Source organism: Kogia breviceps, chromosome 6 (assembly GCF_026419965.1).
Source record: "Kogia breviceps isolate mKogBre1 chromosome 6, mKogBre1 haplotype 1, whole genome shotgun sequence".
NCBI lineage: Eukaryota > Metazoa > Chordata > Mammalia > Artiodactyla > Physeteridae > Kogia > Kogia breviceps.
The window spans coordinates 116,205,872-116,233,603 of NC_081315.1; the positions used below are offsets into that span (position 1 = coordinate 116,205,872).

Here is a 27,732-nt window from a genome sequence, read left to right on the forward strand (position 1 = left end):
ATTCAGAATTGCAATTTATAAATGCTAGCACCACATTGTCTTTGGTCAATGTTTAACCTCTGTCTTTAACAGATTACATCTTTTTAAACATTGAAACCCACATATAAACTTAGATAAGTTTCCTTAATTTTTAAACTACATTTACATGTTTAATACATCTTATCTTCTTAACCACTGCAAATGTACAAGGAGGCCAACAAACAAATTTAACAAGCAAAGCATTTCTAAGCCCGTCAGCTGGAGCTCATGTCTGCATTTAACCTCTTCTGTGGGATGCTGTCCGTGAGCTTCAGATCAGAACTGGGAATGAGTCACGAGTCTCACACTTGCACCTTTTCTTGGAGCCTTGAACCTCTGTCACGTGGCCCCTTTCCTATTTTTTGGTAAACTATAACCTCTGTTACGAATTACTGAGGTCCTACACCTCCTATTCAGATCTAAGTTTGTACTTAATTGGATACTGCATCCTTCTTATAGTATTAATATACTTGTCTCACAATTCTGTAGTTACTATATCAAAATACAGTATTAAGATGGCTATAATTTATTTAATCCCCTGTTGTTGGATATTAGGCTGTTTCCAATTTGCTCTTATAAATTGTGTTGAAAGCATATTTGTAGAAACATTTTGTGTACACCCTTATTTCCTTGGGATAAATTCCCAAAATAGAATAACTGGGTACCATTACCCCAATATTGGTTGTATAATGTAGTCTAATATCTACTGGTACAAACCTTCTGCTGCTGCCTCCATTTTCACTCCCTGATGAACCTTAGAATCATTTTTTATCAAATTACAGGAAAAATAGTATTGGGATTATTAAGAGAAAATGACTAATGTTGTATACTAATATGGTAAGATCAAACCCTTTATGGTATAATAGAGGTGAAATAAAACATAGAAGCAAAATGATGTATTTTCTTGTAATTTGACAGAAAGATCCTGAAGTTCCCTTAGGGGTGAAAAGTGGAGGATTTTTTTCCACTAGATATTAGAACACATATTACACAGCCAAAATAGTGATATTGGCATTGAAAAAGCACAGCTATGTACATACTTCTGTTCCTACTATTGAGTACTTTCTCTCCCCCAAGTCAAGTGGATACTGAATTTTATCAACTGCCTATTTTAACTTCACTCAAGATGATCATATCGGGGCTTCCCTGGTGGCGCAGTGGTTGAGAGTCCGCCTGCCGATGCAGGGGACGCGGGTTCGTGCCCCGGTCCAGGAAGATCCCACATGCCGCGGAGCGGCTGGGCCCGTGAGCCATGGCCGCTGAGCCTGCGCGTCCGGAGCCTGTGCTCCACAACGGGAGAGGCCACAGCAGTGAGAGGCCGGAGTACCGCAAAAAAAAAAAAAAAAAAAGATGATCATATCTTTTCTGTTTACATTTCTTTTTTGTATTTAATAAAGTACAAATTAGTCATTTCCTAATTTGAAACCTTCCTTGTATTTCTGGAGTAAACCATACTTAGTTCTTAAAAGCAAAAACAAAACCTAGTAAAACAGTATCAACTGTACTAAAAGTTTCAGAGTTTCACAACTGCCTTCAAAAGAAAGATTAACCTATAGAGATCTTTTAAAATATTATCTAGACTAACTTCCAGTATATTGCAATGTAAGAGAACTTGGAAATCTTTTCATCTGCTTTGTGCTCTGACAGAGTACCCTAAACAACTGACCTAACGGGATTGCCATCCTTTAAGAGGAACTATTGTGGCTTTTGTCACTTTCCAGATCCTTACTGGTAGGAAAGTCTCACCATAAGAATGAGTATGTTGTAATCATCATCTTGATGATAAACATTGCATCTCAAGATTGGCTGACACATGATGAGTGTGCTTTGTATACTTAATCCTCTTGATGAAACCCCAAGGAAAATATCAATCCCGCCACTAATGTTGATAAATGGGCTTTGTACTCACAGAGTGCTGTTGTTCCCAGGAGCACAGAGCTCTTCAGGATTAATTATTTCAGTCATTCTCACAGTTGTCCCAGGAGGTAGATGGCTGGACGCTTCCTCTCTCTCTCTCTTTTTTTTTTTTTTTTTTTTGTGGTACGTGGGCTTCTCACTGCTGTGGCCTCTCCCGTTGCGGAGCACAGGCTCCGGACGTGCAGGCTCAGCGGCCATGGCTCACGGGCCCAGCCGCTCCGCGGCATGTGGGATCCTCCCGGACTGGGGCACGAACCTGTGTCCCCTGCATCGGTAGGCGGATTCTCAACCACTGCGCCACCAGGGAAGCCCTGAACGCTTCCTCTAAAAAAAAAAAAAAAAAAAAAAAAAAAAAAAAAAAAAAAAAGTAACTAGGTAGCTACCTTTTTATTATTTTTTTTTGCGGTACACGGGCCTCTCACTGTTGCGGCCTCTCCCGTCGCGGAGCACAGGCTCAGCGTCCGTGGCTCACGGGTCCAGCCGCTCCGCGGCACATGGGATCCGCCCGGACCGGGGCACAAACCCGCGTCCCCTGCATCGGCAGGCGGACTCCCAACCACTGCGCCACCAGGGGAGCCCCTAGCTACCTTTTTAAAGACCATCTGTATGTCTGCTGGTGGACTTCGGTTTCAAAATCAACAAGCTTCTTTCCCCTATAGACACCAGGCTCGGAGCAGATGTGTAGTAGTGAAGTTGCACGGAATTTGGATAATAGTTTGGCAAGATGCTGTGAGTGCTGTAGCCTGAAGTTGGTAACGAGAGACAGGCAATGGCTGAGTTAGTGCTTTGTTACCTCCATTAGAAGTAGTTGTCCATGGTGTTGAAGGTTTGTTTTTGAAAATGCCTTACTCGGGCATCTCTTCATTATACTTGTCGTACAACACTGAGCTAGGGCACTGTAGAGAATCTGTCAGTCTTCTTTTACAGAGAGGGGCCCTGGTCCTTTCTCATCCTCCTCTGAGGCATTAGTATCTGGGGGCTTTTCACAGGGGCAGACCAGTAGAAAGGTGAGAGGTCCAAAATTTTGGGTACTACCTCTTCGCCATTCTCCATCTCTTAGTGATCCTCTGTTTCCCTGCCAGGCTAACTTTCCTCTTGCTTTTGCTTCCTCGGAAATGGACAGTGACTTTCTGTGGACACTTCTTTAGGGATACAGCTAAGGATACATTTTGATCTAGCGATCCACCTCATCCTTCCTTGTCTTAACAATATACCAGTCAGTCTTCTCCAAAGTTTTGCTATTTTACTTCCGTCTCTTCAGCTAGACTTCAAGCTCTTTGGGTGAATGTTCCAGGTCAGTGTTTTGTTTTTTTTTCTTGAAACTCCTTTTAATGGCACCCACATATTCCTCAGTGCTGGGACATTTAGGGGTACAATAAACATTTGTGGTTGATCATCTATTTGCCGTTCACAACTGTCAAGAAATATTGCCTGTCCATACTGACTGCGCCATTTTAACTTTTTTTTCCCCCTTTTTCTTTCGTTAAACAAAGGCTTAGCTGTCACCACTTTGAGTTTTTCCTCCTCCCTATTTTTCTCCTCTGAAGTTACCCTGAAGGGGGGAGGTCTTTAAAATGCAAAGGATTGTGCTTAAGTTGTGCAGTGTACTCTGGGTGGGGACTAATTACCAGGTTTGAAAACTTCTTCAGGCGGCTGGGTTCTGGATCGGGATGAAAATACTGCTTTCCTAAATTGACAACAGCTGGGGCCCTGTTGCTGGCACATATAAAAGAGGTGGTGCTGGCGCTCTGTGCTGTGGAGAAATCTTCACTCTTTGGAGCCTGTGGAGCTTTAAGCAGAGGGCACCTCTCATCACTGGTGTCTTGGTGGGTAAGTGCCCCGAGCTGGTCCTCTGGGCCCCGCGTTTCTGGTGTTTGGTAGAAATTGTGGTGACTGTATCGAAATGTTGTCAGTTACTAATTTACCATGTTAGTTGTAGTGGATTATTTTATCCTTCCAGTAACGAGTAGAATTTCTCCCTAAATGGGCATAGCTAATAAGGCTTTGTGTGTCTTTTCACTGTGTTATTTTGAAGGCTGTTAGCTTTCCTTCTGTATGGTGTGCATCTCCGAATATAAAAGGATAAACAGAGGTAGTGCCATTTAAAGTATCTTGAATATGTTCTGAAAAGTAGTCACTTTAAAAGATTCCAGTTTTTAATATGAAAGTAGAAAGTTGGCCATTTTGACAAATGCAGAGAATAACAATTATTCGATGCATGTAAGCAATTCATCGCAGTTTTTTATCCTTTAAGGTTCATAGAAAAGATGCAGTCTTAGGAAGGAATGATGTGATCTTTGGGTGGGTTCTAGCTTATTATGACTTCATGGTTTGCAACAAGTGATAGTGTCTGATGAAGTGTTTGCAATGCTGGGTCCTGACTTTTATTTATAGAAATTTAAAAGGAATTGTTTATTAAAATTTTCCTATTTATACCTGACATCGGCTCAAAAAGAGAAGAATTCCAAGGTGAAACAATTCAGTGTCCTATTTTTATGTATTTATTTTAGCCTGTGTTGGGTCTTTGTTGCTGTGTGTGGACTTTCTCTAGTTGCGGCGAGCGGGGGCTACTCTTTATGGTGGTGCGCGGGCTTCTCATTGTGGTGGCTTCTCTCGTTGCAGAGCATGGGCTCTAGGCACACAGGCTTCAGTAGTTGTGGCACGTGGGCTCAGTAGTTGTGGCTCACGGGCTCTAGAGAAAAGGCTGAGTAGTTGTGGCACATGGACTTAGTTGCTCCGCGGCATGTGGGATCTTCCCAGACCAGGGCTCGAACCCGTGTCTTCTACATTGGCGGGTGGATTCTTAACCACTGCGCCACCTGGGAAGCCCCTCAATGTTTTATAAATAAACTCCATCTTAGCAGCTGTAACTATGTTCTGACGATACATTTATAAAGCAAATGGCTTTGGTATTTGTTTCCTTATTTTGATAATGTTTTTGTTTTGGATGCTTGACAGCTGGACAAGCACAGTTTCTGAACATAGTTCTGTTTTGTTTTTACAGGTGGGATAGTAACATCTTTGGGGGAAAGAAAATTGGCTTCCTTTCCTGAAAGCGGTGAATGTACAGCAGATGGTTGCCCAGCAGGAATAGTAGTCCGATGGAGACCCTCTATGTTTTGTACTAGGAAACAGAATCAGTTGTAAGAGTCCATGTTGATCTTGGCAGTAGAATGATTAAAAAAAGTTGAGTTTCCACAAAGAACAAGAACTTTACCATCTCCTTTTTGATCTGAAGACCGGAGGACAATGGATATCATAGAGACAGCAAAACTTGAGGAACATATGGAAAACCAAACCAACGATCCTGCAAACACTTACACAAGACCTGCTGAACCTGTTGAAGAAGAGAACAAAAATGGCAATGGTAAACCTAAGAGTTTATCCAATGGGTTGCGAAAGGGCACCAAAAAGTACCCGGACTATATCCAAATTGCTATGCCCACGGAATCGAGGAACAAATTTCCCCTAGAGTGGTGGAAAACGGGCATTGCCTTCGTGTACGCTCTTTTCAACCTTGTCCTGACAACCGTCATGATCACGGTTGTGCATGAGAGGGTCCCTCCCAAGGAGCTCAGCCCTCCACTCCCAGACAAGTTTTTTGATTACATAGATCGGGTGAAATGGGCATTTTCTGTATCAGAAATAAATGGAATTATATTAGTTGGATTATGGATCACCCAGTGGCTATTTCTGAGATACAAGTAAGTAAGGTCTAACATGTTTTGGGGATTTGCCATGAGTTTATGTTTTAGTGAGCCGGTGTGTAAATTGAAATGATCTTTCTTGGTTTTGTCTGATAAATTCAGTCTTATTCAGGCACTTAATGAAAAGAATCAATAGAAAGATCTACAACCTTGAGTAAATCCAATCATCATTCCATAAACATTTATTGAGCAGCTGTATGAAAGTGGCAACTGTGTGTGAAGGTGCAGAAGTACTGTGGTAGATGATTCAGACTTTGTAAATTTAAGGTGCAGTTCTAATTTCAAGCAACTTGGCACTATGGTATTTGCATGATACATTAAGAGCCTTGGAAAGGAATAACATTCACTTCATCTGCTTATGTTATTCCAGGCTCTTGACAGGTGGGGAAAGTTGTAGGCTGGGAAGCCTTTTTCTCTGTTACTCATAATTTGATGACTGTATTGGTCTATAGTCAATGGCAGGCTTTGAAGTTTGCCTCTCTTCAAGAGTTCTCGAATTTTACATGCCTTTTCCTTTTGCCTTTTGGCAATCCAGTCACAAGAGTTTGTTTAATAAACTGCATTTAGAACTGAGTCCATGCGGTTTGGGTTTTAGATTTCTAAAGTAGACGTGCCTTCTGGTTTCCTCGAGCCGTCACAAAGGAGCATTTAGTTCATTGGTTTCAGCCTTCCCATTTTAGTATAGCAGGAGTCAAGAAGTGTAGTAAGCCAGGTACTTTTGCTTTAAAAATAGGACACAGCTCTGAGGTGGTTATTTCTGCTTCCCTGTTGAATTCTGACTGCTAGTCCATTAAGAAAAAAGGCCCCTCAATTCCCCTTTTCTCCTCAGCCATCATTCAGATGTTTTTTCTCTCCTAAGATTCTAATAATTAAATTAAATTCTAATAATTAAAGTTTAATTAAAACATTTCCCATAAATGGAGGCTTTTGAAAATATAATACATGCTGATATAGTCAATACACTTCAGAGTCAAATAGGGTTTTAGTAGTAATGCCACAAGATCTTTTTTTTTTTTTTTTTTTTTTTTTTTTTTTTTTTTTTTTGCGGTACGCGGGCCTCTCACTGCTGTGGCCTCTCCAGTTGCAGAGCACAGGCTCCGGATGCGCAGGCTCAGTGGCCATGGCTCACGGGGCAAGCCGCTCCGCGGCATGTGGGATCTTCCCGGACCGGGGCACGAACCCGTGTCTCCCGCATCGGCAGGCGGACTCTCAACCACTGCGCCACCAGGAAAGCCCCCGCAGATCATTTTTTGAAGAAAGAATTTACTCTATATTGTTCTTTCAACTGGTTGTTGCTTTGAGATTTGAGGAGTTCAGTCTATCTTTGTTAAAGAGTTCCCCACATGCAGGTGTGCAGTTTTGAAAACTTATTCCACAAACTGAAGTCATTCCTAAGCATTTTCTTTAAAATATTTCTCTTAATAATGTATAAGTAAAAGACATAGCTGTCAATTGTCTTTTACTTAGTAGGGGAACTTTACGCTAAAGTTGTTAGTTATAACCTGCTTTATGCTAAAAGCAAACAGTGTAGCTGCTGAACTTTAGCGTTTTCCTTTTTAGTGTCTGGAATTGACACTGAATGTAAGAGAGACTGCTCAGGCCAAAGATATTTGCTCTCTCCTTTGTTTTAGAGCCAAGTTTTATTTGTATATGTGTGTGAAAGAGAAATTTCCCAGGGCCAGGTAAGTAGCTGGCTTCCAGCCTGCAGTACAGTTTCGGTGTATTTGGATCTTCACGTAGAGGACAGTTGTTACCTGTCTCTCCAGTGCCAACTTCGGTTTTACCGTGTCAAAACTTGTTTTCACACAGGCCAGCCGCATGTTTTAATGATAGCCAGTGTTTGGGTCACAATCCACCAGCAAAAACTTGGGGAAATCACACTAATTTTCCTTTTTACTTTTCATATAGAATTGGATCTTATATTTTAGTAACTGGTAGAGTAATTTTTATAATCCATTTTGAACATTCCAGCTGAATAAGAAATTCTAGTTGTTCTCTCTCCTTCACTCTCACTCTCTCACTTAAAACACCTTTAAAGCTATGGGGGAAAAAAAATCACTGGCAGTAGTTCTTTAAATAAGGCTGCGGAGTGCATGTTTCACCTCTAAGTTAATTTTCTGTTCTGAGTACAGCTGAACCCTGAATACTGGAATGAATAAAATTGACCCATAATAATTCCTTCTCATTACTTCACCTTGTCTAACAGCATGGAGCACAATTCAGCACTCTTTTTGAACCTGGGTTTGAATCAAGGGAGAATAGCTTTTCACTTAACCAAATGGAAGCACTCAGCAATGTTCATTACCTGTTCCTTTTCAGCACTAGAAAAGGCAGGGCTAGAATAGCAAGCCTTTGAAAGAAATGGCTTGCAAGAAATAGGTACTTTCATCAACTAGTCAAGGTGTTTCTCTCTATTTTTTGACCCCAGAAACCCTGGAATCTCCTTAAAATAGCTCTTGGAGACAGGCAGCTAAAATTATATTTGTACATGATTCTTTAGAAGTCCCAACAGTTACCTGAATTAGACCTTGATCCATGGCAGACCACAGTCTTGGAGAAAACTTAAAATATTCCACATGCCTAAAATTGCCTGTTTTTCCAGAGGTTTTTGATCACTGGTTTTGGAAGTTTGAGAGCTCTGAAAATGGGAGACCTGGAGTAACATATTTTATGTACTAGGGAAGTTACAACAAGTAATTCTAGGGGCTTTGTGGATCCCAGCCATCTTTATAGATCCCAGAGTTTATAGGTCCACCTCTAACTACACAAACACAGTCATCTTCAGAATTCTTTTTGTTTGTTTGTTTTTGCGGTACGCGGGCCTCTCAATGCCGTGGCCTCTCCCGTTGCGGAGCACAGGCTCCGGACGCGCAGGCTCAGCGGCCATGGCTCACGGGCCCAGCCGCTCCGCGGCACGTGGGATCCTCCCGGACCGGGGGACGAACCCGTGTCTCCTGCATCGGCAGGCGGACTCTCAACCACTGCGCCACCAGGGAAGCCCATCTTCAGAATTCTTGATGCCCATTCAGGTACCCAAGAGACAGTGGTACAGATGGGCAGAACCCTTCCCTTTGGAGGACAGTGTGCTCAAAGCAAGCTTCTGGGAACCACTGCCTTAGACTGACGACTTAGGGGGTGAAGGACAGGGACTAATGTTAGTCAAGACAACTGTCTTCACCAAAACATATAAAGTGAAAAAGGACTTGTGGGATTCTTTTTTTTTTTTTGCCTCTTTTGATCAAGATTGCATAAAATCAGGGTAAACTAATTAGTTGACAGCTTCACTCTTAAATGTCCTTAAATGCACGAGGACACTTTGAACATCTTCAAAATATAATTCTCTGAAACTCTCTATAGTCATAGACAAAATAGTTCATGCCTAAGTTGTCAGAATATTTTTGGATAGTCCCCAAATAAACCTTGCTTATATAACTTAGGTTAAAAGAGTTGTCCCATTTCCCTATGTGCCTAATTATGTTGTATTACCATAGCTCATTAGTTAATTCCTCTGTGACCGTGGCTCGCTTATACCTCTGCTGTGTTCTCAAGAGAGGGTTTATTAATGCAGTGAGTTCACTGACAACGTAGAGAGGTTCATTGAATTCTCTGGCAAAGAGGGCCTTTTTTAGGAGTGGTAGCTGTGTAAAACCCTTAATCTACTTTAACACCCCCTCTCCCCAGAGACTCATTCCTTTGGGGCCCAACCCACCTAGATTAATTGCAGTATGTGAATCTTCAGTTCTGAAAACTGCAATTATTCTTTATTCTGTTAAACATTATTTTATGTTGCCTTAGGAGCAAAAAACCCCAGTAAACCTATTTTCCCCCATCCCTGTTTTTCCTTTAGGTCAATAGTAGGGCGCAGATTCTTTTTTATCATTGGAACTTTGTACCTGTATCGCTGTATCACGATGTACGTTACTACTCTCCCTGTGCCTGGAATGCATTTCCAGTGTGCTCCAAAGGTAAGCCCCTCTGAATTACCATTTAGAGGACATTAAGCAAACAGTGATTGAACACCTGCACTCTGTTATACATTCTCCTAGACACGTTCATATATGTTAATTGAAATCTAGCACATTTTTTTTTTTTTTTTTTTTTTGCGGTACGCGGGCCTCTCACTGCTGTGGCCTCTCCCCCCGCGGAGCACAGGCACCGGACGCACAGGCCCAGCGGCCATGGCTCACGGGCCCAGCCGCTCCACGGCACGCGGGATCCTCCCGGACCGGGGCACGAACCCGCGTCCCCTGCATCGGCAGGCGGGCTCCCAACCACTGCGCCACCAGGGAAGCCCTAGCACATTTTGTTTTGCTTTAGATTTTGGGGGGAAACATTAAAATGTGTTCATAAAATTTATATGTTTGTGCATAAAAAATTCATTTTCTGCCAACTGGAAGTTACCTTTGGGCCTTTGACTCTGCATTTTTGCCTTCTCATTTACTCATTCATGAATTCATTTGGAAAGTATTAAGTTCCTGTTATGTACCAGGCACTGTGTAAACAGCAGTGACCAAAACAAAGTTCTCCTCCTTTGAGAACGTATATTCTTATTGAAGGGTGGCGACAGTTAAGTGAAGTCATAACTTGTTACATGGTGGTAAGTCAGGCGGCTAGCAGATGGAGAACAGGGAAGCTGAGTAAGGGGGAAAGGGACGATGAGAGTAGGTATTAATGTACAGAGTGGTCGGGAAAAACTTCTTCAGTAAGAAAGCTTTGGGGCAGCCAAGATGAAGGAGTAAGCGGTGTGAATGGGGTGAGAACTCCGGGACAAGGAAATAACTTAATCATAGTGCATTCAGGGAAGAGCAGGGAGACACGTGTGGCTGCATAGAGTTATGAAGAGTTGAGATGATGCAGCCACAGATCTCACAGGGCCTCTGTGCCCATTGTAGGAACTTGAACCTTGGTGGTGGCGGTGGAAATGAGGAGAAGCCGTTTGACTTGGGATATATTTTGAAGGTAGAGCCAACAGGATGTGCTAATAAGTTGGATATGGGTTTAAGAGAAAGAAGTCAAGGATGACCTCAGAGTTTTTAGTAACTGGAAGGATCGAGTGGCCTTTCACTGAGATAAGAGTGTGAGAATGGATACTGAAACTGTTGTAAGCAGGATTTATAGTTTCTCCAGGTAGAGTCATTTCTCAAGAGAGTTGTTAATCATCTTAGACCCCAGTGTGCCCTGGTTTAAAAAGGAAACTTACAAATCATGTGCTTTCTGGGAAAGGGAATGAAGTCTATCATACCTAACTGAACACTAAGCAGATGTCCAAGGTGGAAGGAAAAATAGAGTTGTTCTGAAGAAGTCAACAGTCTCCCTCACCAAATATAGGTGTGGTTTGGAGAAGCTATAATTTTCCAAAGCCATCAAAGCAGAAACTGCCTGTAATTAAAACAGTGTACATATTGAATTTAAACATTGACTGATTTTTAGTGAAACTAATTTAAGTCATGGGAGAAGTTCAGAAGCATAATAAACACTTCTAAGGGGTTTTTGCAATGGGTTAAATGAAGAAATGGCCACAGGAAAGAAGGCAAGCCCATCCTAGTAACGGGTGAGGTTTGCAGAGATGAATTGCTGTGATTACAGAAAGCATGTAAACATTATCTTCTGTCGAAAAGTTACAATTTTCAGAAGCCACAAGAACACAAGTACTGCTGGATAACCAAGCTACAAATGTTCACAGTGGAAGCTCTGGGAACAGCCCCTGTGTTCACATGTCAAGACCTAAGACCTTTTCCTGAAGCATCAGCAGGCTATTGGTGCCTGGATCGTGGTTCAGTAAAACAAACACAAATCAATTTGTTTCCGTAGAGGTGATGTGGTCTTATAGAACAGGAGGCAGAATTGCATTCTAAATGTGGTTCAGCCGCTGGCTTTGAGTGCTCCTTAGATTTTTGTGGTTACAAGACTATTAGATAATCTACCTGTCTCCTTTGTTGCTGACTCTATAGAATGCCGTTAGTGACAGAGAGCAATGACAGAACTGTGTATACCGAAGCCACTTGCTATGGAAGGTTATCTGACTAGTCACTGATGCCTCACATCACTTGTTACTTAGTGGATGTGATCACAGAAGCCATCACAGTGATAGGCCCTGAGTGAAATCCTTGGCTCTCACAGTTTTCCAGTTGCCTTCCCCCTTCTCTATCCTATGCTTTACTTTAAGTCCTTGGCTTAAAGATTTGCTTCATTCCCCACACCCAAGTTTTAGTTTGCAGTTGCAAAATTTGAGTTCTGAAAACTGTGCTTAAATAGATAATTGACCTAGTTATTAGAACTCACATGAAATGATTTAGCTTCTCAAACCCCTTTTGCCACAGGAATGTTGGGCTGGCACAGCTACAGTCCTTTTCCTGAGAAAGCTTCCCTCTCATCCTGGCCATAGAGGTCCAAAGGACTTCTCTTCTAAATTGAAGGGATGGTGTGGATGGTAAGGTTTCTGGTTTGGCAGCAGCCAAGTTGGGCTCTCTTGTACCTCATTTATTTTTGTGGGAAATGTTGTGTGGAGGTCATAGTTTGAGGAACCCTGGAGAACACTGAGCTCTCTGTCTTGTCTGTTTTGACTGTTATGATCAATGCTCCTCTTCCTGGTTTTCTACATCTTCAGTTTCATATCCAGGAATGGCATAGAATGGGTCTGAAAAATGAGGAAATTAAGAGGAACTAGAGTCTTTAGTCGTGTGTGATAGAGGGCCTCAGTGACATAGAACACAACTAGAAAATAATCTGTTAATGCCAACTCACACGATTACCCTTTCCCTTCCCAGTTTTCTTTCAGCCTTCTTTTAAAATTTCCTTTCTTGAAGTTCTGTTTAACATTTACGCTGAGCATGATCTGACATCTTAAGAGGGCAGTGACAGGACTGAGGAATTAAGAACTGAGACAGTACAGAAAAAGCAAGAAGGGAGCCCTTCCTCTGTTCTGTGAAGGCATATGGAATCAGATGCTATCGGAAATCTCAATATACCGACACTGCTGAAAGAAAGGGGGGAGAAGAGAATGTGTGGCAGTATTTTAGCTCCTGGTTTAATTATGCCTGTTGATCCATCTACATTTCTTTCTAGTAAAGAAATTTAAGTGTTTCTGCCCTTAGAAAATTCGAGTATTGAGTTGGGGTGGGTCAGTGGATAAAAAAATATTATTCTAGTTTTGAAATGAATAATGTGTTCTTTAAACTGGAAACACAATGGTCAGGCGGAGTGTCTGTACCTTTCTATTTGATCTCATTGTTGACAGTGTTTGTACCAACCGCACAACCAGAAATTCCTGAAGGTCTGTGGCTGATCTGATAAAGCTCATGCTAGATTCTATCCTCCACATCAAGGGCTTTCACATCATTTTATGTGGTTTGCAGTACGCCTTTCCTGAGGGGCTCCTGAAGTGAGTCCTGCAACTCTGTCAACAGTCCTTATCTTCTCCGGGTATGGATCCTTTCCTGCCTTCTAGACCCTGTCTTTTCAAGGCAGGGTCACCTGTTCCTTGGCACGTTTGGTCTAAGGACTGGCAATTCTTGATAAAATGCACATGTTCTCTTGGTTTCGCCAGCTGGGCTCGGCCTGAGCAAACTCTTGAAGAAAGTTGAGTTTCTTTGAAACCTCCGGTTTCTCACGCTGCCCTCTAATCCTGTTTCATGTCATTTTCTGCTGCAGAGCCTTATTCTCAGCTACTACCCGATCACGGTGTGTCGGCCTTTTTACAAGGGTCACCTGAATACCAGAAAGCTTTCCAGATCCATAAGATATTTTGAATCAGGAAAGTTTTAGGCAAGGAATCCTGCCCTAATTTCCATTTTACCATATAGGATGGTTTCCCACCTGCTTTGGAGACTCAATTTCTCTACTCCTAGACTGTCTTCTCCTCCATCTGTACACATCTTACCCTCCTTCACCACTACACGTCTACTTGGACTAGACACTACCTGTGTACACCACCAAACACTTTGCCACCATCATGACTGGCCTGTCCATGCTTCAGGGGCCAGTTGCTCAGAAGGATCATCGCTGAGTATGAAAAGCACTGTCTCTTACAACTGTGCCTCCGGTCCCAAGTGAAAATAGTCATTAATGGTCTTTCTGTATTTCTCTTCTTGTGTATACTTTGATTCCATTTTATTTTTGAGTGTCATTCTTTGATTTTCTAAACCTATTCCCTTGATATTAGACTGATTGGAAACCCTCCATCTGGCCCTACAGTGTTTCAGTATTCCATTTTCCCCGTATATTCTATCTCAGTCCACTACTCCTTCCTGTATGCTTAAGATCTGGGTTTTGGGGGGTGGTTTTTTAATACAATTTTTTAAGGTTACACTCCATTTACAGTTATTACCAAATTATTGGCTCTATTCCCCGTGTTGTACAATGCATCCTTGAGCCCATCTTACACCCAGGAGTTTGTACCTCCCACTCCCTCACCCCTATATTACCCCTCTCCCTTCCCTCCCCACGGGTAACCACTAGTTTGTTCCCTGTATCTGTGAGTCAGCTTCCTTTTTTGTTATTTTACTAGTTTGTCGTATTTTTCAGATTCCACATGTAAGCGATACCTGTATGCTTAAGTTTTCACGGGATATGAACCTTTGATGGTTTGCCTCAAACTCCTGCCCTAACCCACCATTGTTCCCCATGTCATCACGACAGCTTCTCGGGGCTTCTCCACCCTTGCCCAGGGAGCTCTCTCCTGACCTCCTGCCACAGCACACAGGTTATTGCTTGGGAGGATGTTTTTCCTGATCGAGCTACTCATTTGAAAGCTGCCAGTACATCCCTAATCCGTCATTTTCAAGCCCGTTTAAATTAGTTAATGTATCGCAGCCCTTTTTTTTTTTTTTTTTTTTTTTTTGCGGTACGCGGGCCTCTCTCACTGTTGTGGCCTCTCCCGTTGCGGAGCACAGGCTCCGGACGCGCAGGCTCAGCGGCCATGGCTCACGGGCCCAGCCGCTCCGCGGCATGTGGGATCTTCCCGGACCGGGGCACGAACCCGCGTCCCCTGCATCGGCAGGCGGACTCTCAACCGCTGCGCCACCAGGGAGAAGCCCTATCGCAGCCCTTTTTAACTGTAAATGTTTTGATCAGATGTTAATACAGCTATATGCACACTTTAGGTTGCCCACCTAACACAAGGTATGAATACACTGGAGAATATTAGTAATGTGGAGTGCAGCCGAATCAAGTATTAGCCATCTGAAACCCCAGCCTCCCCCTGCAAAGAGGAAAGAAAGGAGCTTTGATCTTTTTAGTCCATAATTGTGGTGAAGTCATTGGTTATTAGTATTTTTAAAAGCTTTGCCCAAGGACACAACACCACTAAAATGTATTATTAGTAACATACTGAATAATTTAAAACGGATCACTAAAACTGGCCAATACAATGAATAAAATCCAGTTGAGGAGCTTTCCCCTTGGATTCTTTTTGACTGAAGTTAAAAAGAAAAAAAATCACAACCTGGTGGCCTTTCTAAATATCACATAAATTAGGCTAAAACATGATTTTATCAGCTTATAAATTTTTTTTCCTGATCTTGTGTCATTCAGCTCAACGGAGACTCTCAGGCAAAAGTACAACGGATTCTACGGTTGATTTCTGGTGGCGGATTGTCCATAACTGGGTCGCACATCCTGTGTGGAGACTTCCTCTTCAGCGGTCACACAGTTGTGCTGACACTTACTTATTTGTTCATCAAAGAATGTAAGTAATAACTCATTCCTGCTTTATTGATTGTTGTCGTGGGCAGGATCCCTAAGCCCTGAAACTGATGAGTCCTTATTCTGTTGGAATCAATAGCTATGGAAAGAGGGGTGTGTATGTGTGTGTGTGTGTGTGTTTAAATCATTTCAACCAGTCGTATGTGATTTGAACACTGAAGGAAGGCTTAAAGCTTGGCCCTGGCTTCTTGCTAACATTTAGCATGCCTCCAAAATGTCTCCCTCCTTGGTTAGTACTTCTTGAGGTATGAAAAGCTTTTTTTTTTTTTTTGCGGTACGCGGGCCTCTCACTGCTGTGGCCTCTCCCGTTGCGGAGCCCGGGCTCCGGACGCGCAGGCTCAGCGGCCATGGCTCACGGGCCCAGCCGCTCCGCGGCATGTGGGATCCTCCTGGACCGGGGCACGAACCCGTGTCCCCTGCATCGGCAGGCGGACTCTCAACCACTGCGCCACCAGGGAAGCCCTGAAAAGCTATTTTAATGTTGAAACAAAGAAGAATCATTGTTAAGGTTACTGCAAAAAAGAATCAGTGTGCTCCAGAGCCAAATGGAAAGGACTTTTGAATGAAATTTCCATTGTATGGAACATCCATTCCATCATCCCAAATACTTTGGTTAATATTTTCCCCTTTTTTTAACGTTTCCTTATCCCACTTTATGCTAATTTCGTCACTTCCAGTAGCTCTCTGTGCTTTAATATGCATCTTCATGAAACACTTTGCCAATACTAACTGTTTTCTTCTTAGAAAGCAACATGGAAGTGAGAATGGGAAATATCTTCCCATATTTTTATATTTAATTCCCATTATACAGAATTCTTGTGTATTCCAGTGGCTTTTTTTCTTTTTTTTGGCTGGAATAACGTCTTGTTCATTGTGAGGGAGGTTGGATTTGGTTTTAGCTGCCTAGCAGATTTCTGAGGCTTTGTATATTTGGGCCCATTGTCTCAAAATCCTTTTGATGAAGTAGTGATGCTTCTCCCTCCATTTTTACCAAGCTGGTCGATATTAACCTTCATCTTTAGTTCCAAGATACCCTATCCCCATGCCATTGTTCTTCTAGAGGCTTATCTCAGTTCTCTTCACTTGCAGAGCATATCCTGGAGGTCTTTGGGCAGAGACCAGGGGAAGGAGGCCCTTCCCCTCTGTCCTCCTTGGTTAGTCCCCTTCTCTCCCTTCTTCTCTTAGTCTGTCATCAATCCAAACAGGTTTAGACCCATCAAGGTTTATCTTCCAGTGGTGCAGAAGTGAATCCTTGCCCTGTAGACTGCCCGGGGTTATAGGTTTTAATTCTGCTTTGAGGGAAATATGACAAAGAGAGGAGAGTCTCTGTAGTAGATGAAGTCTTTTTGGGGAGGGTGTGGGGGGGTGACAATTGTATATCTTCTGAATTGTTTTCTTTCTAAATGCTACACACAAGCTTTGAGTTAGGAGAGCAGCATGTTAATGTTCAGCCTTTGTCATACTGTCTGACTTGAAGGCAGAAGGCCTTCTGCACCTTGCCCCATAGCACTGTCCTTACACTGTTGGAGAGGGGTGGTGGAGGGGAGGAACCTAGCTCTGTCTGTGCGCCAAAAACTCCCCCTGAAATTTCAGTCTTCTGAAATTTCTAATTTCTAATATCTAGTTACAGGTTCTGGGTGGTGGGCTGAGCGATTGGTGGTGTTTATAGCGCTCACTCTAACTTTTGCTGTGGAAAGTTCAGCAAAAATTGATCTGTGTAGGATCATTCAGTTTCCGGTCCAGAGGTTCATTTGGGTTGTAGGATCTTCTCTCTAATCTGCAGGTCATAAAAGCTTATAGAAGAGGAGGATGAGGGCCGGGAGAAGTTTACATGTTAGAGTGAAGCTACTGTGGGTGGAAAACATAAGGTAATGAAGAGAAAACATCCCCGGAAACTGAGAGTCAGTTTTATAAAATAATTGAAGACCAAGTGATATTCCCAATAACAGCAAATAGACCTAGTACTGTTTTTTCTGTGCCAGGCACTATTCCAAGGCCTTGATGCAAATGAACTCGTTTAATCCTCGTAGCTACCTCATGAGGGAAACACTGTTTTTCCCCATTTTTCAGAGGAAACTTAAGCAGCAAGAAAGTGAATGAATTAAGCCACAGTCCACAGTTAGTAATTGGAGGATGGGGTATTCAAAGTGAAGCAGGCTGACTTCAGAGGGTACACTGCCAATTTCTTGGCTCTGTTTAGAATTTTTGGAAACCCAAGCTGTCTGATCTTAGAGAATTGCTAAGAAATAGCCTGGATGTATTACTCATTGTTGTACTTTCACCTCAGAGCAATAGCAGGGCAACTTTGTGTTTATTTCTATGCTTTAATAAAGGCTGATGCAGTATGTAGAGACATTTTCTTCCCCACGTATGATTTGAGCTTGAGGTTGTTTAAATTGTATAAGTCTACATACAGCAAGGAAAGAATTACATTCTGCTTTTTCCTTTTTATTTTTTAAAAAATAGATCTTTATTGGAGTATAATTGCTTCACAATACTGTGTTAGTTTCTGTTGTACAACAAAGTGAATCAGCCATATGCATACATATGTCCCCATATCCCGTCCCTCTTGCGTCTCCCACCCACCCCTCTAGGTGGTCACAAAGCACCGAGCTGATCTCCCTGTGCTATGCGGCTGCTTCCCACTAGCTATCTAATTTACATTTGGTAGTGTATATATGTCGATGCTACTCTCACTTTCTCCAAGTTTTGGTGATAAACAAAAGGGCAAATCTGTAATGCTTGATACAAACCCAACTTTAGAATCAGTTCTGTACATAAACTGGGCTTTCCATGTTTACGCCCGTTTCCTATGCAATTAGGAAAAACACTTACCTTCTAAATTATACCATGTGTTGTTGTTCTGAGTAAGCACTGGTTCCAGTGGTTTCTTTGAACATTCTGCTTCTAGAATTAGATGCATCATTTGTATATTTTTTGCTTTCCTGCCTTTTGATCATTTTGGACTCTCCCTGTTTACTCTGTTGTTATGAGCAGATTTGAATTTAGTCATGAGAGTAGTTGAAAACGTGAGACCAGAATCATTTTGTGGATTAGCAAGAGAGGGTCTTACACAGGTGTGCAAATATTATCTTTGGGACTTAGGTTCCTTATAAAATTAGCCTGGAGAAATCAATGTAGCTCTTAGAACCAAATGTCTTGCTATTCGAGAAAACTACTTTTTTTTTTTTTTTTTTACCTTGCTACTACACAAAGTCTATTGTCTATTTATTATTCATTGACAACTAGGGCTAGGATCCCACACAGACAGTGAAGTTCATTAATAATTGTGTCGTCATCTCTCAGCTCAAGGTTATACCTGTGGGTAGAATGAGAGAACAGAGAGGATTACCATTTTGCCATTTCTGTTTCAAAACAGTTTATGTTAAATATTTTCTTTGGGCCAGCCAGTGTTCTCAATTAATGAGCAGTGATCCCAGTGTGGTCGCTCATAGAGAATACATTTTTATGTGCTAGGAGAGCAGTGCTAGGGCATCTAGCCTTTCCTGAAACCTCATTTTCAATTCCACGAGTAGTAAAATGGGCCACCTCTTTACTCCCTACCTACTTCAGCTTTGCTTCTTGTGGATAAACAAATACAAAATAGTTCTGCTTTGCTCAGACATTTTGGACTTTTAAGGTAAATACCAGATGACCTGTTAGGAAGGGAAGCAGGGCTGATGTGAGGCTTCAGGGAGGGGTGAGGTCTGTGGTGCTGGAGAATGCATATTTAGTGAAATCTCCAGATTTCTGAAAGCTACTTCAATTTTTAACATTCAGGTCCTAACAGAACAGTTATGGGGACTGGATCTGGCCCCCCAGGCTACAGAAGTAAGGCCTCTCCTAGGTATAAAATTCTCAGATTTCCTGAGTTATCTGCCAGAACCTCGTGGCAGAATGAACCAAGCAAGAGTTGGAAATAATGAGCTGCACATTCAGAAGAAGGAAATCAGACTTTCAAATGCAAATACAGGTTTATCATCTTACTGTTCCACGTAGGGCTAAAAGAGCAACAGCTATTTAATTTTTATTTGAACGATGTTTGATTTGATGTGTCATGTAAAGTTCTGGAGATGGATCTTTTTGCTATTCTACCATTCTTCCACACTTGAAAGTAAATATCACTATAAATATAAACACAGTTAAATATGAAATAAATTTTAGTTTATTCGATTATCTTTGTGAGCCAATAAAGCTTTAAAATAGAAAAAAGGAAACAGTTATTCAAAGAAAAGAAAAGTTATTAGAGATGGGCACTGGTTCCAGTTACACCTGTGTCATTACCACCTGTGTGGGAAGGCTGGTGCGCGTGCGATCGTATTTAACCTGCGGAGCGCTTTAGTTCTCTGTTATAGCTGATCAGTGTCATGAACTTAGTGCCCTCTCTAGGTAAGGCTCAAACCCATAAGTGAATAGGCAAGAATCCCAAGCTTTACATAGGGAGTGTCATACAGTTGCTGTTGGCAATAACAGTATAAAATTGCGGAGAATCAAAATATTGCTAGCCACAAATACCATTTTTCTCCCCCTGCAGAAATCAAAGTAAGTTTATATATAAGACCTAAAATCACTCTTGCTTTCTCATTCCCTCCTCCACCCCACCGCCCCTTTTTCATAGACAACGACCCTTCCTTTTTCTTTTTTTGGCCACACAGCAAGGCTCATGGGATCTGAGTTCCCTGACCAGGGATTAAACCCAGTCACGGCAGTGCAAGTGCTGAGGCCTAACCACTGGACCATCAGGGAGTTCCCGGCAACTATCCTTTCTTTTCACTCTACTGTTTCTCTTTCCAGTCGGGTCCCTACAGGAGCCGGTATGAGCCAGTGCCAACCTAATGTGAAATATTTCTGTTCTCTTCCTAATTATTCAACACTGTGGGTAAGACCTAGAGTATCTAGTGTGACCAGCCGCCCCAGGGAATTACTATTAGACCTGTTACCAACAGCACCCCGTCTCCGCCCGGCAACCAGAGCAAATCCTGGCCAGTCCACAGGGACTCATTTTGGGTTATCCATTTTCCCCTTCAGTGACTTCCTGGCCTTAGACTTTCCTCAGGTCATTAGGAAAGACTGTCATCATTCAGTCCACCTCTGGGAATCCTATTAACTATTAATTTTTCTGCTGTCCAGATTCGCCTCGTCACTTCTGGTGGTATCATTTAATCTGCTGGCTGCTGAGTGCTGCTGGAATCATCTGCATTCTTGTAGCACACGAACACTATACTGTCGATGTGATCGTTGCTTATTATATCACAACACGGCTCTTTTGGTGGTACCATTCCATGGCCAATGAAAAGGTGAGAGCAGTGAAATTATCCTTGGATAATTTCTTTTCTTTAAATGCAGTGGACCCGGGCTTCCCTGGTGGCGCAGTGGTTGAGAATCCGCCTGCCGATGCAGGGGACACGGGTTCGTGCCCCGGTCCGGGAAGATCCCACATGCCGCGGAGGGGCTGGGCCCGTGAGCCATGGCCGCTGAGCCTGCGCGTCCGGAGCCTGTGCTCTGCAACGGGAGAGGCCACAACAGTGAGAGGCCCGCGAACCGCAAAAAAAAAAAAAAAAAATGCAGTGGACCCCTTTTCACACAGCGGAGTTTCCAGTAGCTTAATGGGAATAACTGCTGTTACCGCCTAAATGTGTGGTTTAGGTCAGTTCACTTAAACTTATAGTAATGACTGTCTCTTAAAATAAAGAATGTCACAAATATAAATGATGTTTAAGGGTAAAAATGCTGTATAATTATAAAGCATGGTGTTTTACTAATTTCAGCTAATTTATAGGAGAAATAAAATTGAGTAAAAGTTTAGGAACCTTCTCTGTGGAAGCATTGTTGTGCAGCCAGGTGAAACACGCCCTGCCCTTTTGAGGAAAAGATAGCAACTATCTTAAAAGTCAGGCAAAAGGAGTAACTAATGAAGAACTGGACTTTGTACATCTTTTGGTGATACTGTGCTCTCTGGCTTCCCTTCTTATCCTTCCGTATTTGTTTCTGCAGCCTCCTGTTCCTAGATGACTCTTTTTTTCTTCTCCCATTCATTCTGAAAGAGCTGGCTCAGATGCCATCTCTTCTGAGAAGCCTTTCCTAACTTCTGCTCTCTCTGCCTCTGGTCCCAAGATGGAATGATCCCTTCTCTGTGTCTTCCTAGCCTTAGTGTGTATCCTTGGTGTTAATAGAGTTAGTCTGCGTGCCATGACTCACTTATCTTGGGATAGTTCTGCCATGTTGTCCGATGCATATAATGTTGGGAGAATTTGTGAGCAACTGAAATATGTAGTTCCCCAAGGATCTAAATCCATTTCTCAGTTAGTGGTGTCCACTAATAAATGCCCCTCCTATGGATTACTTTACTTGTCTCTGTGGCTCTGTTTCCTATTTTGTCATCTCCTATTTCCATCTTCCTTCTTCCACGTCCATCTAGATGTCTCCTGACACCAATGAACCCAAATCTTCATTTTTTCCTCTTAAATATGCTCAACCTTATGAGCTCTCCTTTCACTCTTCCATCTTCCTTGACCCACAGATCTGACCAGTGACATATCCTGAAAAATTTTCCTCCTGGAGAGCTCTCCCACCCATTCTTGAGTCTCCAGTCTTACTGGAATTGCAGGCAGAAGATTTGCCTGAGAACTTCTCTGGTGGTCCAGTGGTTAAGACTCTGCACTTTCTTTTTTTTTTTTTTTTCTTTTTTTTTTTTTTTTTGTGGTACGCGGGCCTCTCATTGCTGTGGCCTCTCCCATTGCGGAGCACAGGCTCCGGACGCGCAGGCTCAGTGGCCGTGGCTCACGGGGCCCAGCCGCTCCGCAGCATGTGGGATCTTCCCTGACCGGGGCACGAACCCGTGTCCCCTGCATCGGCAGGCGGATTCTCAACCACTGCGCCACCAGGGAAGCCCGACTCTGCACTTTCAATGCAGGGGGTGCAGGCTCGATCTCTGGTTGGGGAACTAAGATCGCACATGCCACAGGGCACGGCCAAAAAGTTAAAAAAAAAGATTCGCCTGAGCCACAGAGAGGGAAAGAGTGGAGGGGGTTGGAAGTGTGGCCAGAGTCCTGTCAGAGTTAGGGGAAAGGAGCAAAGACAAGCATCGCCTTGCGATCCGGATTCTGCTGCTTTCCCTGTTCAGTTACAGCAAATGACAGTTTAATTAAGAAACAAATTAGGATGGAAATTGTGAAAAATATGTCTCATTTTACTTTTTTTCTACCTTTTACAGAACTTGAAGGTCTCTTCACAGACTAATTTCTTGTCTCGAGCATGGTGGTTCCCCATCTTTTATTTTTTTGAGAAAAACGTACAAGGCTCAATTCCTTGCTGCTTCTCCTGGCCACTGTCCTGGCCTCCTGGCTGCTTTAAATCGTCTTGCAAGAAGTATTCCCGGGTTCAGAAGAGTGGTGAAGATAATGAAAAATCTACCTGAGGAGCAAAACAAAGGCATCAGCTCTTAGACCAAAAGAGTTATCGCTGTAACCAAAGGTATAGTTTTGTTTTTGTTTTTATTTTAGGAGAACTGATTGCTAAATGAAGCAGACCAAATTTTGTGCAAATGATTAGAAAGATGAACGAAGTATTACCCTTTGACTGGTTTTTTATTCATCCTGAGAAAGTTATATTCTCCTGCAGCTCTTCATTCATTGGTCACAAGCCCGCAAACTGGGATTTTACTAATGAGCTTGTTAAAGAGGTGCCAGAGAACATACTACTCCTTCCCTCATTCTTTCTCCACTAAAGCTCTCTACTTCAGAGTGATGTTTTCAGGAATCTTTTTCCCGCCAAGGTCAAAAGAACTTGTTAATGTTTTAAATAAAAGTCTGATATATATGGCCACTGTGTAAATAGAATCACCTAACGTTGAGAGTGATTTTTAGCATTAGGTTTATCAGCGAGGGGGAGATCCATGGGTTGTGAGTGAACTTTGGGTGAACTTTGTTTCTGCTCTGTCAAGGGGAAGGTCAGGGTCAGGTCTGGGAATATGCACTGCTGCTACCACCCAATGTACTATATCACTTTCACTTTTTAAAAAACCTGATGATTTTATAACTTAAAAGATGAACTAAGTAAATATAAAAGTATTTGACACACCCCACAGATTTGACTTGTGTGTAAATATTTCATTTTAAGATCTCTATGACAGACATACAGGAGCCATGGGGCTATTTATGCTAACGAGGGGTCCTTCCGCTGTCTACCTGGTAACTTTGCACCTATACCCCCAGAGCAGTCAACAGTGTAGCACAGGCTGAACACACGTAGCTGTATGAACTGATGTTCATGCCCTTGTGGGGAACAAGCCTATGTTTCTCTCCCAGGTCATGCCCTGTGTGAGATCTGTTTTAGAGCTGCAAATTGGAACTCAGAAATACAGTTGGTCACATTTCACTGAAAACCATTTCTTCCTAATGACATTGTGCTTTATGGAAAAACCAAGATGGAATCCAAAAGTTTAATGCATCCTTGCCTTTTAGCAAGAGACTCCATTTCTTATGTACTGGTCCTAAGGACACATACCACAATTGAGTAATTTTACTTTGACCCTAAAATTATGCCACGGTGCTGCACTCTAATCTATGGTTGGAATTGGTGTGTTAGTTGGTTACAGCTACTCAGTAAAGAGGGATAATAGTTTCTAAAGTTCTTTCAGGTGATGCAAAAAAAAAAAAAAAAAAAAGAAAAGATGGATTTTTAAAAATCTGACCAGATGTAGTGCATTATTTAATGATGTTGAATCTTTTGGATAATTCTTGGCTTAATTTCTTTAGACTTCTAGTAACCGTAGGAAAACATTTAAGGTCACAAAGTCATCAACTAGTCAGAGTGGAGAGGCCAGGGGGGCTGGTAGGAGGCAGTTACATTTATACTGAAGGTGAAAACTTCTCCCCACTTAGAATGAAAAACATCCCTAAATTTGTCATTGTAAACAAGTTGGCCTTGATTCGGTACACAAAATTGACCTTTAAATTGTTGGAGAGAAGCACGATACAGATCTGTTCAGAAGGGTCATCATCCTTTGGTGCTAAAATTCTGTATATGTTTTCAGGATGGCTCTTTCTCTGTGTAAAAAAGAAACACTAAAGGTTGAATTCAAAGGCAGAAAGACAGACTAATCTGGTTATTTACAACAAGAATTGAAACCCTAAACATCCTTGGCAGGCTTTGAAATGCAAGAAGTTTTTCTGGTATTTATTATTAAGTAAGTCAGTAAGAAACATATGTGTAGCTTACCTGCTGTGTTTAGCTATAATTCTACATAATTTTCACTTATTTTCATTTGTTAAATATTGACATCTGCGATAAGACAATGTGTTCTACTTGAAAACACTGATTTTAAATTTCTGCTGTCTAATTGTGAGGAAAAGTATCTGATACGGAAGCCTGGGTTTTGCTCTCCTAACATTGGTATATTCCTTGAGCCTCGAATTCAAATAAAACAACCCTGATATACCTTAGAGCCTTATTCAGCTGCATCTTAGATAACCCACTCTTCTTCAAATTAAGTAAAGGAAAGGTGTTTAAAAATCATGGAGATCCTTGATTGTTGGAGGTCCTTGAAAACAGTATAAATAAACCTTGCATTTTAGTCAAATAATCCTGTTTTTTTTTTCCCACATAATACCATCACCTTTTAAAGAACTTTAAAAACATCTATGACCCCATTTGTGGACACTACTGCTCTCGTGTTCTTTACTGTATATGTCATAGCTCTCTAATAAATGCTGTGGAAGCATGTGCTATGAAAATAAGGGGGGGTGGGGAATATCAAAGTTTCAAGATGGGAAAATAAGAGAAATAACAAAACCCATTTACATTTAGGAAAGCAAACTTCAGTTTCAACCCAACATGCCCCCTTGGGATATAAAACATAAACAGTTACTAGACTTACTGTGGTGATCATTTCACAATATATACAATTAAATCATTATGTTGTATACCTAAAATTAATATATGTCAGTTATACCTTGATTAAAAAAATCATAATTATGAGCTTGCCTTTTGAAACAATAAATTTTTGGAACTCCTTTTCCTTGCTAATCAATCTATAAGATCTTATCTGTTATCCTTGTTTTTGTAAGCCAGTGCTCCTGTTTGAAGCTTTTTCTGTGATTAAGTCCTCGGTGCAGTATTTCTATAATAGATAATTTCTGTAAATTATGCCACATTTTTTTTTCTAAATTCTTTCAAATGAAAATAAATTCCTTTCAGATTCTATTTTTTTGATCTGCTCCACTAGCTCTGAAAATAAAGCCTTCTTACCTACTCGGTTCCACCCAAAGTAATTTAGAATTTGTTATTTAATTTACTGGCATCTTGGGAAACAAGTTTTGCTGTGGAAGGAAGGTGGTTGGGAGTTTCTAGTCTTGGTTGATGGATGACATTGCAAAGGTTCTTTGCTGTATAGCAGTGCCCCCTTGTGGAAATACCGTATATGACTTGGAACACAAATGCCACTTTTTAAAGTGTGTTTTCGAGTTTTGAAAGGCATTTTAAAAATAATTTTTGTCAATAATCTGAAAGCATCATGCAAAAGGATAATTATTTTAAAGGCATTTAAAACCTTTCCCAAAGGGAAAATGTGCTTAGATCACGGGGGTTGCAATTCTAATCTGTTATACGTTTGATCAAAGAAAACTTGCGAACCGTTTTTACCTCTCACCATCACAATCATTAATGTCTCCCTTTATAACTGCCTATACTTTGTTTACTTTGAAACACCAGGTTGGCTGTCTTTCTTATGTGGTTTTTTTTTTGTTGTTTTTACATGCTAGAACTCATGCAGTTTTTCAGTTGAGAGTTCACATCTTGTTCCTTGAATATTTTGAACATTTCTTTTAAAATTCTTTTATAAATTTTTTTTGTTTTGCACTGTAAAACTGATTAAAAGTTTAAGCTGGTCTTAACACACTCACTTCTGTAGTGTAAGGAAGTATGAGAAGGAGTTCCTTAATAACTGAGTTTACATGGTTAAATCAAGCATATTATAGTTAATATGCCCTGTGTTAAAGGCTTTTCTATTTGTATGTATAAAGAGTCCTTTTTTTAAATGTCATTGTGTTGCAATAATTTAACTCCTTTGACTTACTTGCTAAAAATATTTCTTCTATTAAGAAATGCTCTTGACTTCAATACCTAAACACTGAAAATCATGTCAAAAGGTACCCAAAGATAAGTTTTTATACAGATACACACCTTATAAGTTGTGATTTATTTTATGATTCATTAATCTAAATATGTTGTGTTCTGAATGAATTGTGAATGAGAATAGTTCTTTATTGCAGAATTATTTAAAACTGTCCTTTAAAAGACAAAGAAGAAACTATAAACATATAAGTTAATCTAGTTGCCAAGTTGGAATTCATTATTTACCTCCTATGCAATGATTAATGCTGCAAAGTGTATGGTTATGTTAGGGTATATTCACAAAAGAAATATTATTACAAGGTTTGAGAGGTAGCCAATTGCATCTTTTGGAAATTTACTGTACTGTTTCAGTGTGTTAAGTGCCTTGTTGTAAAGTAAAATTTTAAGTCTAGAATTCATTATTTTCCTGACATATATTTTTCATTATCATATATACTGTATATTATTGTAATAGTTTTAGTAAATGCTTAAATTTTAATTAAATATGTAAATTTCAGAAGCTCTTTTCCCCTACCCACCAGTACCTTAATAATTGGTCTATCATATGGTATTTGAATTCAGGTTCTTTTTTTAAAAAGGGGAAATTATCTTAGTTTAGAAATATGTTTTCCATGCTTGTGCATTTGTGTTTATAAAAACATTTCAGGAGGAATTTAAGAGTGTAACTATAGTTTGTACTTCAAAATGCCATTTTACATTTACATTTTTAAGTGCCTAATTGTTAGTTAAAACTAATTTATGTTTCTATTCTAAAGAGAATATGTCTACTTGGTTTCTAATCTCTTTGGCTTTGCTTAAAAAAATTAAAGAGCAAGGGCCTATACTTTGTATTTACCCAATAAACCACCATGACATCAACAGTCTTTTCAAAATTAGTATTACTGTTTTTTTAATTAATAAAATTGTTTTCTTTAAAGATTTGTAAAAAATATTTAGTTTTAAGTAGTTATTAAAACCACAAGAGGGTTATTTTTTTCAAGCACTGTTTTTTAAATAAGCTGATAACCTTCAATTAATGGCACACTAAATAAACCGGAGTGTGTTATTTTACCCACCCTTGGACTTAAGGTGAGAAATAATTCACAACAATATAAGGTCATTCATGGAGAAGGATAAAGTCAGTTACAAGTTCCATGATTCTCATTCTCATTGTTCACAGAGGGGCAAATATCATTAATTCTTCAAGGAAGGCATTCTCTCTGTCACTCAATTGTGAAAGAAATGTCCTCCTCTTCCTTCACAAAGGGGCACCAGG

At 41.0% G+C, this 27,732-nt stretch overlaps 1 protein-coding gene across 21 annotated transcripts in view; it reads left to right on the top strand.

The window, feature by feature from the left end:
* SGMS2 (sphingomyelin synthase 2) overlaps nt 1-23,990 on the top strand; it is an 87,793-nt gene extending 63,803 nt beyond the window's left edge. For 11 of the 21 annotated variants that reach the window (XM_067036451.1, XM_067036446.1, XM_067036455.1 and 8 more), the window contains 5 exons: nt 4,940-5,639; nt 9,490-9,607; nt 15,174-15,327; nt 20,475-20,641; nt 22,558-23,989. In XM_067036451.1, coding sequence (XP_066892552.1) covers nt 5,185-5,639; nt 9,490-9,607; nt 15,174-15,327; nt 20,475-20,641; nt 22,558-22,761 — 1,098 coding nt within the window. In that variant the 5' untranslated portion in view covers nt 4,940-5,184 and the 3' untranslated portion in view covers nt 22,762-23,989. Of the gene's footprint in view, nt 1-4,939; nt 5,640-9,489; nt 9,608-15,173; nt 15,328-20,474; nt 20,642-22,557 lie in introns of all 21 variants that reach the window. The other 10 variants (XM_067036462.1, XM_067036461.1, XM_067036464.1 and 7 more) reach the window with 5 other exon arrangements.
* The last annotated feature ends 3,742 nt before the right edge of the window (nt 23,991-27,732 follow it).